Source organism: Mercurialis annua, linkage group LG3 (genome assembly GCF_937616625.2).
Source record: "Mercurialis annua linkage group LG3, ddMerAnnu1.2, whole genome shotgun sequence".
In the NCBI taxonomy this organism is placed as follows: Eukaryota; Viridiplantae; Streptophyta; class Magnoliopsida; order Malpighiales; family Euphorbiaceae; genus Mercurialis; species Mercurialis annua.
The window spans coordinates 6261181-6276622 of record NC_065572.1 but is presented as its reverse complement, the minus strand read 5'-3'; the positions used below and the strand labels follow the sequence as shown (position 1 = coordinate 6276622).

General features: G+C 31.8%; 2 protein-coding genes across 4 annotated transcripts; both read left to right on the top strand.

Moving 5' to 3' along the window:
- Nucleotides 1–283: 283 nt before the first annotated feature.
- Nucleotides 284–5989, top strand: LOC126671052 (protein DETOXIFICATION 24-like). Of its 3 annotated transcripts, none has more exons than XM_050364749.2 (9): nt 284–463; nt 2014–2291; nt 3220–3761; nt 4268–4354; nt 4455–4511; nt 4662–4900; nt 5061–5179; nt 5551–5637; nt 5732–5989. In XM_050364749.2, exons 1-9 carry the CDS (start codon nt 457–459, stop codon nt 5816–5818), a joined length of 1503 nt encoding a protein of 500 aa, XP_050220706.1. In that variant the 5' UTR covers nt 284–456; the 3' UTR covers nt 5819–5989. The 3 variants fall into 3 exon arrangements, with proteins under 3 accessions (XP_050220706.1, XP_050220704.1, XP_050220707.1); XM_050364747.2 differs by having other exon boundaries at nt 2011–2291; XM_050364750.1 differs by lacking the exon at nt 2014–2291.
- Nucleotides 5990–6948: 959 nt separating this feature from the next.
- On the top strand, nt 6949–9424 carry LOC126675133 (putative pentatricopeptide repeat-containing protein At5g52630). The gene has a single exon (XM_050369730.2). It carries the CDS (start codon nt 7078–7080, stop codon nt 8779–8781), a length of 1704 nt encoding a protein of 567 aa, XP_050225687.1. The 5' UTR covers nt 6949–7077; the 3' UTR covers nt 8782–9424.
- Nucleotides 9425–15442: the final 6018 nt, after the last annotated feature.

Genomic DNA, 15442 nt, shown 5'->3' with positions numbered 1-15442 from the left:
TTAATGATGTATTTAATGTTATATAAGGATAAAAATAAAATTACTGAATACTTTAAAATGATATGCAAAGAGATTGAATATTCTCAATTAGATTAGACAAAGATAATTTTATTTTGATAAAAAAAAAAAATTGAATCTCAATTCTCGCTTTTAATTTTTGTGATAATAGTGAGTATTTCAGTAACAGAAAACAAAAATTAATCAAAGAGACAAGATTAAATAAAATAAAGTAGCTATATAATAAATATTCCAGAGGTCAAAGAGATTAAATATATATAAAAAAAAGTAGCTATATAATAAATACTCAACTCATCCTCTTCTCTCTCACGCACTCTCTCATTACTATGCTTCATTTTCTTTGACTTCCTCTGAATCTGAAGCTTTAGAAAATCTCACTATCGGATCCGTCAAGAACCACTGATCATAATTAATACCCGAAAGTGAAAGTTGAAAATCATGTCAAGTAAGTTTTTTCATTTCTAATCATCTCTTCCATTTATTCTTTTCTTTGTATAGCTTAATAATTCATCACTAGTGATAACGTAGCAGGTAACACATTAAGGGACCCTTAATGTGTTACCTACTACGTTATCGAGTATCATTTGTATATTTATAAATATTGTCTGCTATATAATTAACTAGTTTTGTTTTCAATAATTTATTACCTAAACAACATATATAGCAGATTATCAAAAAAAACACATATTTAGCTGGTTTAATTACAGTAGCGATATCTTTCCGATGTTTTTTTAAGGAAATGTAAACTATCATATTGAAATATATCGAATTTGAGTTTCTAAAATAAAACTCGATCGAGTTTCGAACTATATATTTTAGAATCAAATCGGGTCAAGTTTTACTATGTTTCGACTCTACTTACTTCACGTTTTAAGGCCATCTAATGCACATCAAATTGTCAATTTGGTGATCCTCGCCAATATTACTCTATATCCAACTATATTATAGTGTATTTTATTTTTTTACCCTATATATAGAGTCACTCTATTATAGTGTACCTTAAAATAGAGTATTATATTTATATATTTAAAGATGAATAGAGTAGTCTATTTTAGTTTTGATTTTTTTATTTTATTATAAGTTTCATTATTAAACATTTTTGTTAGTTTTTATTACAATATAACCCAAATAAGCATATTCAATTTAGTCGCGAAATTGAATTTGTAACATTAAACAAAATAGATCCGTATTAATTAGTTTAATAATTTATAAATAGAGTATATTTTAATATCTAGTAAATATATATTTTTACTTTCCTAATAAATATAGTTATTTCATACATTTTAAAATAAACGAACATATTTAGGAAATAAATTAATAATTTTAATATTATATTATTAGGGTTAATGTCACCATATATCACAAACTTTCGCGTTTTTTTAAGCATAATTTTCAAAACGTTTCATATCTAATATGCCTACATTTTATTATGTGGTATATGTAACACAAATATCTAAAATGATGTCGTTTTGGTTATACACACGGGAAAAAATGACATCATTTTGACAAAAAATAAAGTATAAAACGCAAACCGGCGGGTATAGAATGAAAAGTTTGGAAAGTTGTGTTAAAGGATGAGACAAATTGTAATTTGTGCTTCAAATGAAAAAAACGTGGAAGGTTGTAATAATTGGTGCCATTAATTCTATATATTATTATAAATAAATATATAAATATATTTTTTAACTATTGAATAATTCGTGTAAGTGTAAAATGTTTAAATATGAATAGGGATGCTGAGAATATTTTTTTTATGTAAAAAATAGAATCAACTATTGAAGATGAAATATTGTACGTAGTTTTAGTGTGAAATGCACAATGTTTTACCTCCAGCTATGGAAATACCCTAAATGTCGTACGTCACTACCGTGCACGCGATGTGCGTACAATAATTATTATTTAAGTAAAAGTATATAGATATGGATTATAAAAGTAAGCAAGGTCCTTGAAGAAACTCATGTTTAATTTTTGTATCTAATTTGATGATCCAAGAAGTGAGAGAATCAATGGAGGAGAAGCTACTAGGGAATGAAGTGAGAGAATCAAGTGAGAGAATCAATACAACAGAAAGTAAAAATGGTTTTATGAAAGGAAGGTTTGTGGAGGAATCAAAGAAATTATGGAAGATTGCACTTCCTGCAGTTATATCAAGGGTCACCCTATTTGGCATGTATGTTGTCACACAAGCATTTATAGGACATATTGGCAATCTACAACTTGCTTCTTATGCTCTTATTCAAATTATTCTCATAAGGTTTGCACATGGCATCTTGGTAAGCTTTCTATCATATTTATGCCTTCACTAAAATTATGATTTTATAGGGTTGTAAATGAATCAAACCGAGTTTTCAGGTGTTCAAGTTCGGTTCTTTTAAAATATATAATGTTCATAAACGAGTTTTCGAAGGTATTCAACAAGCTCGTTCACGAAATCGTTCGTTTAGATGCTAAATGAAAGAACACGAACCGCGAAACAAACGAACACATGCATATTTTGTTTATCAAAATTCAGTAATTTTGTTTAAAACTATATAACTTTAATAAATTAAAAATATTTATATTTAATTTAATTACGAGTTAATTCGCGAACTCCAATACGAGCCGATTCCTGAACTCTGTATGGAGCTCATATACGAGTCAGTTCACGAACTCTTAATTGAGCTTATATTAGAGTTTCCGAGTCAGTCACGAATTCTTGATCGAGTTTATATACGAGTTCTTTCACAAACAACTAAACGAGCTCATATACTAGTTGTTTGTGAACGTAAACCAGTAGAAAAATGTTATGCTCATGTAAATATACATAAAATCAAGCTCGAACTCGGTTCATTTAGGATACAAACGAACACAAACCGAGCTCCTATCGAGACGAACGCCGAGCTGCTTGGTTCATTTACAACCCTAATTCTGCTTGCGACTAGACCTACCTACAGATCTGGTTATTGCACGGGTTATACTTAAACCAGAAAAGGGAGTGCAACCGGATCTACCAACTGGCTAGATCCGGTTGTGGCTAAAAACATGAGCCACATACAAATCTAGCATTTCGTTTTCATTTCTGAAAACATTTTTAAACTTTTATATTTTTTATCTATCGTTGTAAAAAAAACTATAACGTATTCTGTTTCAGCGTTTTCCATTTTCACGTATCCGCGAACATTTTGCATTAGCCATTTACCAGAAAATGTATGATTTTTGCAGCTAGGCATGACAAGTGCAATAGACACACTCTGTGGACAAGCATTCGGAGCCAAACAATACCAAATGCTCGGCATCTACTTACAGAGATCCTTAATCATTAATCTCTCCGTCGCGACATTGATCCTCCCTGTCTTCATCTTCTCAACCTCCATCTTCAGACTGCTTGGCCAAGAAGAGAATATATCAGAAGCCGCTGGTTCTATCTCTTTATACTTCATTCCAAATCTCTATTTTATTGCATTTCATGTCAGCATCCAAAGATACTTACAAGCGCAGCTCAAGAACGCTATTGTCGGATGGGTTTCTGCTGTGTCGTTCTTAGTTCATGTGGTTCTGTCATGGATCTTCGTGAACAAACTAAGTTTGGGAGTTGCTGGTGCGATGTGGGCGATGATTGTGTCGACGTGGGTGACTTTGATTGGTGAGGTTGTTTATGTCTTAGGAGGCTGGTGTCCTGATACTTGGCGGGGTTTCACAATGGCTGCTTTCTCTGATTTGGTTCCTGTGTTTAAGATGTCCATCTCTTCAGGTGTCATGCTTTGGTAAGTCCAGTTACGTGACCTTTGATTTTTATTTTTTGTATTAAAAAAATTTATGGTTACGAAACTATAATATTTTTACACAACGATAATTGAAATAGCGCCTTATTTCTTATATTCATTATAAAGATAAACTCCTATCTGCATAGATGAGTATCGCGGTATGAAAATTTAAACTCAAGACTTCCATGATCCTCATGGAGTAAAAATATAAATCAGAACTCTTAGAATTGGTAAATACTCATTTATTAGCTTTGTTTTATTTTAGATAGGACATGTTAAGTTTACAGCATAGAAGAACAAATAGAGTGTTAAAATACCAACGAGCTGTAGCTCAAATGGTATAAACGCTGGACAGCAAACTGTTAAGGTTGTGGGTTCAAATCCTCCCACAAGTGCTTCCCCTCCCCAGTTATCAAAACAAAAATAGAGTGTTAAAATCCTTTGCCAGTAAATTAATTCTTATGGAAATTTAACTTTTTAATTCTGTTTGGTGATTGTAAAAATAGCTTGGAGTTATGGTACAATGCAGTTTTAGTGCTGTTGGCAGGGTACATGAAAAATGCTACAACTGAAATTTCTGCCTTCTCTATTTGGTAAGCTAATATTGTCTCAAACTTCTCTCTTCTAACTCTTACAGTTGCAATAATTTATGACTTTTTTCAACATAATTATATACAGTTAGTTTTATTACAGCCTCAATATCACAGCTTGGGAATTTATGCTATGTGTTGGCTTCTTGGCTGCAATTAGGTACATACTTGAGTCACTAATTATTTATGTCAATTATATCCAATAAAGGCTTTAATCGATGTACTTAACAATTAATTCAAATGTCAAATTATAGGACCAAACTGTCAAAATATTTTATTGGATATATACTTATCAATGGTTTCTCTGTAGCGTAAGGGTTGCTAATGAATTAGGAAGAGGAAGTGCTGAAGCTGCAAAATATGCCATAAAAGTAGCGTTGAGCACTACGATTTGCATAGGACTCTCGTTTTCAATTCTGTGTTTGGTTTTTGGACGTCAGCTTCCCTACTTATTCACTGATGAAAAACAAGTTGCACAAACTGTTTCAAGCCTCTCCGTCTTGCTTGCTGTCTCTGTTTTGCTCAACAGCGTTCAGGCTATACTTTCAGGCATGTTATTTCAATTCCTTAAGTTTTATTAAGGTTTTTTTTGTTCCTCGTCAATATGTTACTCATTTTCTGTCTGTTTGATCCATCATTTATGTGAATCGTGCCAAATATATCTATCTGTCGGTCAAAAAGTCTAATCGATATAATAATAATTTTGCAGGGATTGCTGTAGGAGCAGGGAGACAAGGCATAGTAGCATATGTTAATATTTGCTGCTATTATGTGGTCGGAGTGCCACTAGGAGTTGTTCTTGCTTATGTGGCTGCCTTGCAAGTCAAGGTAACAGACATTTCTTAATTGTTCTAATCATTTTAGCCCCTTTTTAATTGCACCTCGACGTTTGATTGTACACAACACCAAACCTTTCACTTTCAGTTGTATCTAGAAATATAAATTAACCTCTTATCCATTGGAAAAAGGTTCAAAGAAGTCATTCATTTTGAATTTTAAATGGAAAAGAGTTCAAATATGTCATTTAAAAGGATTTTTCTGAAATTTCTTCGAATGAGAAAAAGTCCAATTTACAAACTTGTGTACAACTGAAACCAATGACGATTTTATAACGTCGGGGTGAAATTGAAAAGGGACTAAAAAGTCGAAGTTTTCTGGGACGTTAAGCCTTTATATTTCTATTAATATATACTCCACAGGGGATATGGATGGGAATGATTATTGGAGTTGTTATGCAGTCACTTGTGCTTGGTTATATTACCTGGTCCACTGACTGGGATGAGCAGGTCTTCTTTTTCTTTTCTTTTTAATGTGAAAAACCTTATTAACTGCTTGCATGAAATAAATCATAATCCAAAATTTTAATGGTTTGATTTTCAGGTTAAGATAGCTTCAGACCGTCTGGGCCGATTGTTCTTAAGAAACTCGGAGAAAACAGTTGAAGAGAGACTAATTTCAACAAATTAGTGATTAATAATTTATACCGTCATTGCGTATCAATGAGTAACGCAACAATCATCTTAAACAGTTCTTGAATAAACTGCCTAAAATTAATTTATGGTAGAAAAAATATAATTCCCGGTACTTGAATACTATGTAGCACGGAAATTGATATGAAAAAAATTGGATAATCGGACATGGACACGGCGAAACTGTGTGATATCTAAACTTCCTAAGTTAAAATTGCAATACTTATAAAAAAATTAAAATTGTCAGACGTTATAAAATAAATTAACACAAACAAAATTGTAAGATAGTTTCAAAATAATATAAATTTTAAATATCAACTTAGGAAGTCTGAAAATTTTAATTTTTTAATATGTATTTGCTATTAGGTCAATCTCCGTATATTTGATATAAATTGTCGGTTCGATTCTGACAATTTTAATTATTTTTTAAATTTTGGTCGGTTCGGTTAAATCTGAAAATAAAACAAAGGAAAATTTAAATATTCGGTTATTAACACAGTTTGTTTTATCGTTTAATGAACTTTTGTCAAAATTCATAGAATTTTTAGAAATTTTTCATAGACAAGTATATCATTTTTATTAGGAGGGAGTAATTTGAGCCGAATGGTTTAACTAACAGAACCGATGACTTTCTGTTCGGTTCGGTTTTGATTTTAAATTTTCAAAATCAAAACTAAACCGACTAAATAACCGAATATTTGATTTTTTTTATGGATTTCTCTTTATTTTATAGTAATTGGTGTTATCCGAATCGACGAAAAGTTAAAAAAGAATTGATTTTTGGTTTGGTTCGGTTTTGAATTTTGAAAACCGAAATTAATCGAACCGATTGAGAACTGAATATTTAAATTTTATTTTATTTTATTTTCAGATTTAACCGAACCGACCAAACTTTTAAAAAAATATAAATTTTTGGTTCGGTTTGGTTTTGAATTTTTAAGGTCAGTTTGATTTTGGCTAAAGACTACTTTCAATCAGTTTCATTTGATTTTGAAGAGTTCGGTTTGGCCAGTTTGGAGGATTTTAGTTCGATTTTAACCAAACTGACCGAATACTCGCTCCTAATTTACACGCATTATCATTATTATGTTTATAAATATAATATAAAATTTAAGTAATTATATGACTTATTTTTGTCTCCATTTGTACTGATGTTTGGGCACAGCCCAAATACTAGAGAGAATTTCCCATCATCGTTACCCACGCACTTGTTCTGTTTCTTTTCTCAGTCATTTCCACAAACACTTTGAATGCATAATGAACTCCTCGCTACACTCAAATGCCGACCCACGAATCCTCCACGCCCAAGCCATAAAATCACCGCACACAACCCTCTCATTCCTCAATCGCCTGATCACCCTCTACTCAAAATCACCAAACCCCCTCACCTCCTCCTATACTAACCGCCTATTCTCTCTTCTCCCGTCACCCAACATAGTCTCATGGACTTCCCTCATCTCAGCCCACACCAACTCCCTCACTTCTCTTTACCACTTCATCTCCATGCTCCGCCACCCCATTCTCCCCAACCAGCGAACCCTCGCTTCGCTCTTCAAAGCCTGCACGAATCTCGCCGCTCTTTCGTTCGGGTTCAGTCTTCACTCCATGAGTTTGAAACTTTGTCTTAGTACCCAACCCTTTTCTGGGTCTGCTTTGGTGAATTTTTACTTTAAATGTGGGTTGGCGGAGGATGCGCGGAAGGTGTTCGATGAAATGCCTGAGAGAGATGAGGTTTGCTATGGCGCTTTGATTGTGGGGTTGGCTCAGAATTGTAAAGGTGTTGATGCGTTGGCTGCGTTTGTGGAGATGAAGAGTTGTGGTGTTGCGTCTACGGCTTATAGTGTTTCGGGGGTTTTACGGGCGGCTGCGGATATGGCGGCGTTGGAGCAATGTAGAGTGATTCATGGACATGCTGTTGTTTCCGGATTGGATAGGAATGTGGTTGTGGGGAATAGTTTGATTGATGGGTATGGGAAGGCAGGAGTTGTAAGGGATGCTAGGATCGTTTTTGATGAGTTGCCGGGTTTGAATTTGATTGTGTGGAACACAATGATGGCTGTTTACGCACAACAGGGCGATAAGAACTCGGTCATGGAGTTATTTAAATCTATGGAAGGTGAAGGGTTTGTGCCTGATGCATATAGTTTATTGGCTATGTTAACAGCTTTTTCTAATGCGGGTTCGTTTCTTGAGAGCGAACAATGGCTTCGCAGGATGAAAGCGGATTATGGGGTGGAACCTGGTTTGGAGCATTATACATGCTTGGTGGGTGCAATGGGGAGAGCAGGAAGACTAGAGGAAGCAGAAAGGATTGCAACGACAATGCCATTCGAGGCGGATGCTGCAGTGTGGCGAGCATTGTTGTCCTCCTGTGCATATCATGGTGATGCAGACAGGGCGATATTGTTTGCTAAGAGGTTATTAGAGCTTGACCCTCATGACGATTCTGCTTACTCAATTGCTGCGAATGTTTTATCGGCTAAAGGAAGGTGGGACGAGGTTACAGAAGTGAGGAAACTAATGAAAGATAAGAGGGTGAAGAAGCAAGGAGGTAAGAGTTGGATTGAAGTAAAAGGAAAAGTTCACGTATTTTTGTCCGAAGACCGTATGCATGAGAGAAATCAAGAAATTTATTCCAAGTTAGCTGAACTGAGGGAGGAAATTGAGAAATTAGGGTACATGCCGGTTTTGGATGAGATGTTGCATGAAGTAGGGAAGAACGAGAAAATGGAAGCGCTTTGGTATCACAGCGAGAAGTTGGCTCTTGCATTTGGTATGATTAGTGGAGCAGCTCCGCCAGGGAAGGCGCTGAGGATTGTGAAAAACTTGAGGATTTGTAAGGATTGCCATGAGGCTTTCAAGTATTTCAGCATTGTGGTAGAGAGGGAGATTATTGTTAGGGATGTTAACAGATACCATAGATTTGTTAATGGTAAATGCAACTGTGGAGGAGTTTGGTAACTAATTGACTACATTGAACGGAAATGCTGAAACGTGAAACGTTGAAATAGAAAAATTGCAAAACGATAATTTTTATAAAAATAGGACCATGTTTGGTTCATGGAATAGGTCCGGAATAGAATAACTATTCCGTATTGAATAGTTATTCCTCACTTTGGTTCATGGAATAGTTCCATGATTTTATGGAATAACTACTCCTCTCAAAAAGTAAAGAATAGCTATTCCATTCCTCATGGAATAGCTATTCTATTCCATGCTATTCCATTCCATGAACCAAACATGGCCTAGGTTATAAGTATAAAGTTCCTTCCAGAGTTTCAAAAGTACTTTTGGAAACTGAAAACGAACCGCCGAAACTAGTTTTTGTGCACATAGTCATAGCTTGCTGAAGAGGGACCTTCATAGTGCTCAATGAGACAGAATCCATTCCTCTTTAGTTATTGATCAGCTATAGTAAACTGGTATAATTCTTTTTGCAAGCTACTGTTATTGGTGCCTTGAATATGCAGTAGGACAATCATTTCTTGTCCTCAATTATCACAGCTTCTGCTGCCAAATTGGCCTGTCAAGTGGACCAATTTGATGTTGATTTAAGTTGCCTTAACAAGTCAATGAAATCTCACAACTTCATCACTTTGTTTTATATTGATTTGTTTCACAAAATTTGGTATAAATCACTCTTAGACAAGTTTGATTGATCTGCAGTAAGTTGATTAATATTTAGGTGCGATGAAATTGATAATAATTTATACAGTATCTATTATGGCATAGAAAATAACATTTTGTATGAGTAATAGTTTTAATTTTTGTATATTATTAATTTATAATTATTTATTTCAAAGACGTTAGTCTGTATTTTTAAATATTGTAATAAAAACTATAAGTATTTAGTTTGTGAATTTTTTTAAGAGTAAAGTATCAAAAAAACCTTCAATTTGGCACGAAGTATCAAATAAGTCCAAGTTCGTAAAACCGGATCAAAGCACCGCAGAACTATGCAAAACCGGATCGTTTTTTGACCAAAAAAGAGAGTAGGATTGCTAAATTAAAAAAATTAATACTAATTAACCTTAAATAAAACCTTAGTCAATGCTAATTAAGTAAGACTAATTAATTAAAAAATTGAACTTTTTCTTCCCTTTTTCCCTAACTAACCTAATTAAATCTATCTAACCAAATAACTTAATTAACTAGAAATCCCTAAAAATTATTGTTCATCTTCTTCAACCTCCAAAAAATCCGGCCACCACCCGGAATCAAAAAATTCGGCCACCATCCCTGAACGAAGAAGAACAGACCCATGTGGGTCTGTTTCTCATCGATTCCAGCAGCTCCGTGAAAAATAGACCCATGGGGTCCGTCCTTCATCGATTCTGGCAGTGGGGTTGCCGGAATATTTTTTTCGTTTGCCAGAAATCTTTTGCCGAGTATGGATTCAGTAGTTTAATAGGTTTAGAGTTTAAATGACATAAATTGGTCAAAATTAGAAAAGGTTCTTGTTTTTTAATTAAAAAATAATATGATTTTTGAACTTTTGAAATTATAAAAAAAATAATACATTTTTAAAAATAATTAAATGTCAATTTTGTAAATAAAATATATTTTAAGGACTATTATAAGCCTTTAACCATCTAAAACCGGAGAGTTTTTTCACTCTATAAGGTAAGACTGAGAAAGGGGATATTTGATATGTTTTTATATAGTTCTGGAGTAATTTGATCTACTTTTGCGAATTTGAGTTTATTTGATATTTCGTGCCAAATTCAGGGGGGTTTTAATCTTTTATTCATTTTTTAAAGAATAAAATTTTCCTACGACCAAGGTTGTAGGAAACTTCTACAACCATTGACATGGCACTTATTGATTGGTGTCTTTCAATATATTTAATATATTTACAAAGTTATAACTTTAGTTCTTATATTTTGTTGAAAGTTATATTTTAATTATTTAGATTAATTTTTTTTTTCCAAATAATACTTATAAAACTATAATTCTTATTAACATTTTATCATGAATGAAAATTTACTCATATATTAATAATAATGTAGTCTAAATTTTAATTTACTATTATAACAATTATTTAAAATCATTTAAGTGTAATTACCATAATGTTAAAAAATAAAAGTGGATGAAATATATGTTTATCTAAAATAATGTATCATTAAAAAAATTATTAATAAAATTTTTTAGTAGCTGAACTTTTATTAAAATATTTTTAGTTAACTAATTTAATAATTTTTGTTAATTTTATTTTTTAATTTCATTCAACTATCATTTTATTATATGTAAAACTACCATTTAAAAAAAAACTTAAATATAGATAAAGATTACCAATTGAAAATAAATAATCATACTATTGTTCAGTTTGCAATTTTAGAAGTCATAAATTGTATGAACATATTTTATATAAAATATATGAACTAAAAATATAACTTTATAGATATATTAAATCTATACTATATATAAAAGCACGGATTGGGGGGGGGGACAGGCAAATTTACTGAATAATCCTTTTCAGTTTACCCCTAAATAAAGGTTTTATAGTCATTAACTAATTAGTTATTTAATTAATTACTATTGTAATTAAAGTTCTAATTAGAATAGGTAGCTAAATTATCTCCAATTTAACTTTTAATATGTAAAAAATAACTAAATTGTCTTCAAATTAGTATGAATACCTATCTTTTAGTTTGATTGAATTACAAGATTAAAATATTATATTTGATCAAAATATTATTATTTAAATTTCTATCTTATTATTTTTAAAGATATTATTAATAAAATTAAATTAATTCTTTAATTATGGTTATTATAAAACCAAAAGAAGAATAAATTCAGTATGAAAAAAAAAATTAATAACATAATATATTATATTTAGTTTTACAAAAATTCTTAACTAATTTAATATTAATTATAAATAAAAAAATTGATATAATTATAATAAATTTACTACTATATTCATTGACGAGTTACGTTACGAGCCACGTGCATAGCACGTAATGCGAAACTAGTATATTAAAAAGGCCAATCAACAAATGTCATGTCAATGGTTATAAGAGTTTTTTAAAATTATGATGGCATAAGGTACAAAAAAAACCCTCCAAGTTTATCCAAAAGTACAAGACAGCTCCTTAACTTATTTTTGGAACAAATAAACCCTCACAGTTCTAAAATCGAACAAAAAACCCCCTCCGTCCATGAATGTAACAAACAGACGTTAAACTGGTGATGTGGCACTAGGAGAAAAGTGCAAAAACATACTTAATTTTTAAAATATTTACTAAATTCGTATTTTAATTTTTTTTTTAATTATTTCACCCTCATGAAAGGTTCAAAAGTACCCTTAACTTAAAATTCATTCAATTAAACCCTCTTCTCCACCAATTTTCTTTTAAAAAAATAAACATATTTTCCCGACCTTCTTTCCGGCAACCCTCGACTCACCACCCCGTATCCACCGCCGCCTCAGACCGCCGCCGCCGCCGCGCTGCCGCCATCTTCCAGCTGGGGAAGACAAATCTGTCTTCCCCCCATGGAAGACCAGCCGCTGCTGGTCTTCCAAACCCCTTTGGAAGACCATCTGTGGCTGGTCTTCCATGGGGGAAGACAGATATGTCTTCCCCTAAAGGAAGACCAGCTGATGCTGGTCTTCCTTTGTGGAAGACAGATCTGTCTTCCCCTGCCAGAAGAGGGCGGCGGAGTGCCGGCGGGTCCGAGACGGCGGTGCCGGAAATAATTAATTTATTTTTTGTTAATTAATTTTAATTAATTAGGTTTTATTAATTAAAATTTAGTTAATTGAAGTTGTTATTTTTTTAATTAAAAATAAAAAAAATTATTGATTCGGAATACCTGCTGTCGTATGTTCCGGAAGTGTCGGATTACGGTAGTTTAATTTTTATTTGATTTTAATTAAAAAAATTAACTAAAGTAATTAGAAATAAGAGAGTGAAATAATACAAAAAGATATGTAATTATAAAATTGGTACGTGTTTTAAAAATTAAGGTATTTTTGAACCTTTTACGAGGGTGAAATAATAAGGAAAAAAATTGAAATGTGAATTTAGTAAGTATTTCAAAAAGTAAGGGTGTTTTTGAACTTATTTCCTAATGCCACATCACCTATTTAATGTCCGTTTGTCAAAGTCAAACTTGGAGGAGTGTTTTTGTTCGATTTTAGAACTGTGAGGGTTTATTTGTGCCAAAAATAAGTTAAGAAGCTGTCTTGTACTTTTGGGTAAACTTGGAGGATTTTTTTGTATCTTATGCCAATTATGATTGTAGGAAAATTTTATTTTTTTAAAAATTGTTTAATCTTTTTCTCCAAGTTGTATCTCCTCTCAACTGGCATGCACCATAAAAGGAAAATGGACCCCTATCATCAGTGTCATGAACGTTCTGAAGATCGTATATTTGCTCTGCTTATTCCAAAGGATCGTGGAGTCTTATCAATGAGCTTGTCTATCTTTTCATGTCATATCATAATCATTATAAGGACAAAAATCTTTTGGTCGCTAAATTTTTGTCCCTGTTATATATTTACAATTTAAATATACTCTTTTAATTAGTAAGCAATGAATAATCAATATATAAATTAACTTAATTTATGGTCAAATCAATACATAAATTTGGTGATTATGGACAATTAGCTCCATTTGGCAGTTATCACCTTAATTTGTAAATTAATTGTCTCTTTATTTAGCAATTTACCCCTTAATTTATAAGCTAATTTATTAAAATGGAGCTACTTGCCCATAATAACTAAATTTGTGTATTGATTTTTCCACAAAATTAATTTATATGTAAAAGAAAAATTTAGCCAATGATCCCTAGCTCAGTTGGCTAAGGAGTGAGGCATAAGTCCCAAGGGTCCTGGGTTCAAACCCCCTTGCGGACAAAAAAAAAGAAAAAGAAAAAGATTTATGAAGAAGACATCTGGAGCAGGCTCACACGTCAGAAGCGTCAGAAGCAGCGGCTGCGGCATCATTCCGTCATCTTGGCGAGCTCGGCGATGCATTACGTAAACGGTGTGGATGGCGTGAATTGCGAATTTGCACATATTTGTAAAAAGGGTAGTATGTATATATATAGCTTTATTTGTAACTTTGTAGATTTGTAGTTTTGTTTGTAGTAGTAGTATGCAATATCTATCTCTGTTAAAAAAAAAAAAAAAAAAAAAATTTACTTACAAGTTGGAAGGCAAATTGCTACTTAACATATATTTACTGTATTGTTACATTTATAGACTGTAATTTGTTTTTAAATTAAAATTACATAAAGTGTATAGTCAATCTACTGGATTTGTACAAATTCTTTATTCTAATTAGAATAATATCTCCTGTAAGTATAGACTGTAGAGTTGTTGAAGTATTTTCTTGAGCCCTATAAATGCTAATATATTAAACTTCATATCACTTGTAATTTTATTTATTTGCATTTTAATTCTTTTGCAATGGAAACGCAATTAATCATGTCGTACCAAAAAAGAAGAAAAGAAAATCCAGCACAGAGGCATATTTATTTTCAATTAATGAAGCCATAATTATGAGGATAAAGAAACACCAAAACGAAACAGCAATATGTAAAACAAGGACTGCTACAGGCTGCTCTATTGTAGAAAAAGGTGAATCATATTTAATTATAGAGTCAATAAATGTTTAGCAATGATAATTAACCATCGTAATTGAAAACACTAAATATATTTTTTTAAAGAAAAAAATGTGGAAGTATGTCTATGAGTTAAAACTTACAATTGAAGATGGCCATAGTATCTAACTATCTATGAGCCAAAATAAAATTATTTATAATAGCTCTTTATTATATAGAATAGTATGATGATTAAATTTTATCAATTTGATCTATTATTATTTTTAGTTTTATTAAATATATTTTTAACTCATTTAGAGCTAATTTGGTGCAATGATATATGTCTACGTGCATAAAATTTATTTGTCATACATAATATCATGTTACATCTATTCTAAATAAATCAGCAATGGTTTTTCCTCTGCTTTTCTAAAAATTTAGTATCATTTTTATAATAAAATTTAGGGTTAATGTCATAAAAATTCACCAACTTTATATGTTTTTTCATTTTAATCACACGTAGTTTAAATTTTCTCATTTTCATGCACAAACTACCTCTTTTTCTCAAATTCATGCACCGCGCTGAGGTGTCACGGTTCTATTGGTGTAATTCGCTGAGCTGGAGGTCATTTTACACCAATGAATGAGTGCCACCTCAGCACCGTGCATGAATTTGAAAAAAAGTGGTAGTTCGTACATGAAAATGAGAAAATTTAACCTGTGATTAAAATGAGAAAACGTATAACGTTCGTGATTTTTTTTTGATATTAACCCTAAAATTTAATAGTATAGGAATATAAAAGCATAAGTTGTGGCCTCTAATCCATGTTGGCCAATTGTTTGGTTGAGTTGTTGCTAGAGAGTTAAAAAATTTAAATCATTGTTTGATTTTCTTGAGCTAAAAAGCCGAAAAAATGTGCGAACAAATATTAATTTTAAGTAAAATTTATTAATTTTAATTTTTAATAGTTTTTTAATATTAAAAAATAATTAAGAGTTTAATTTTGAAAAGAAAATATGATTTTAACTTCAATAACAGTTCAAAAATTATGATATTTATACGTGAAATGAGATA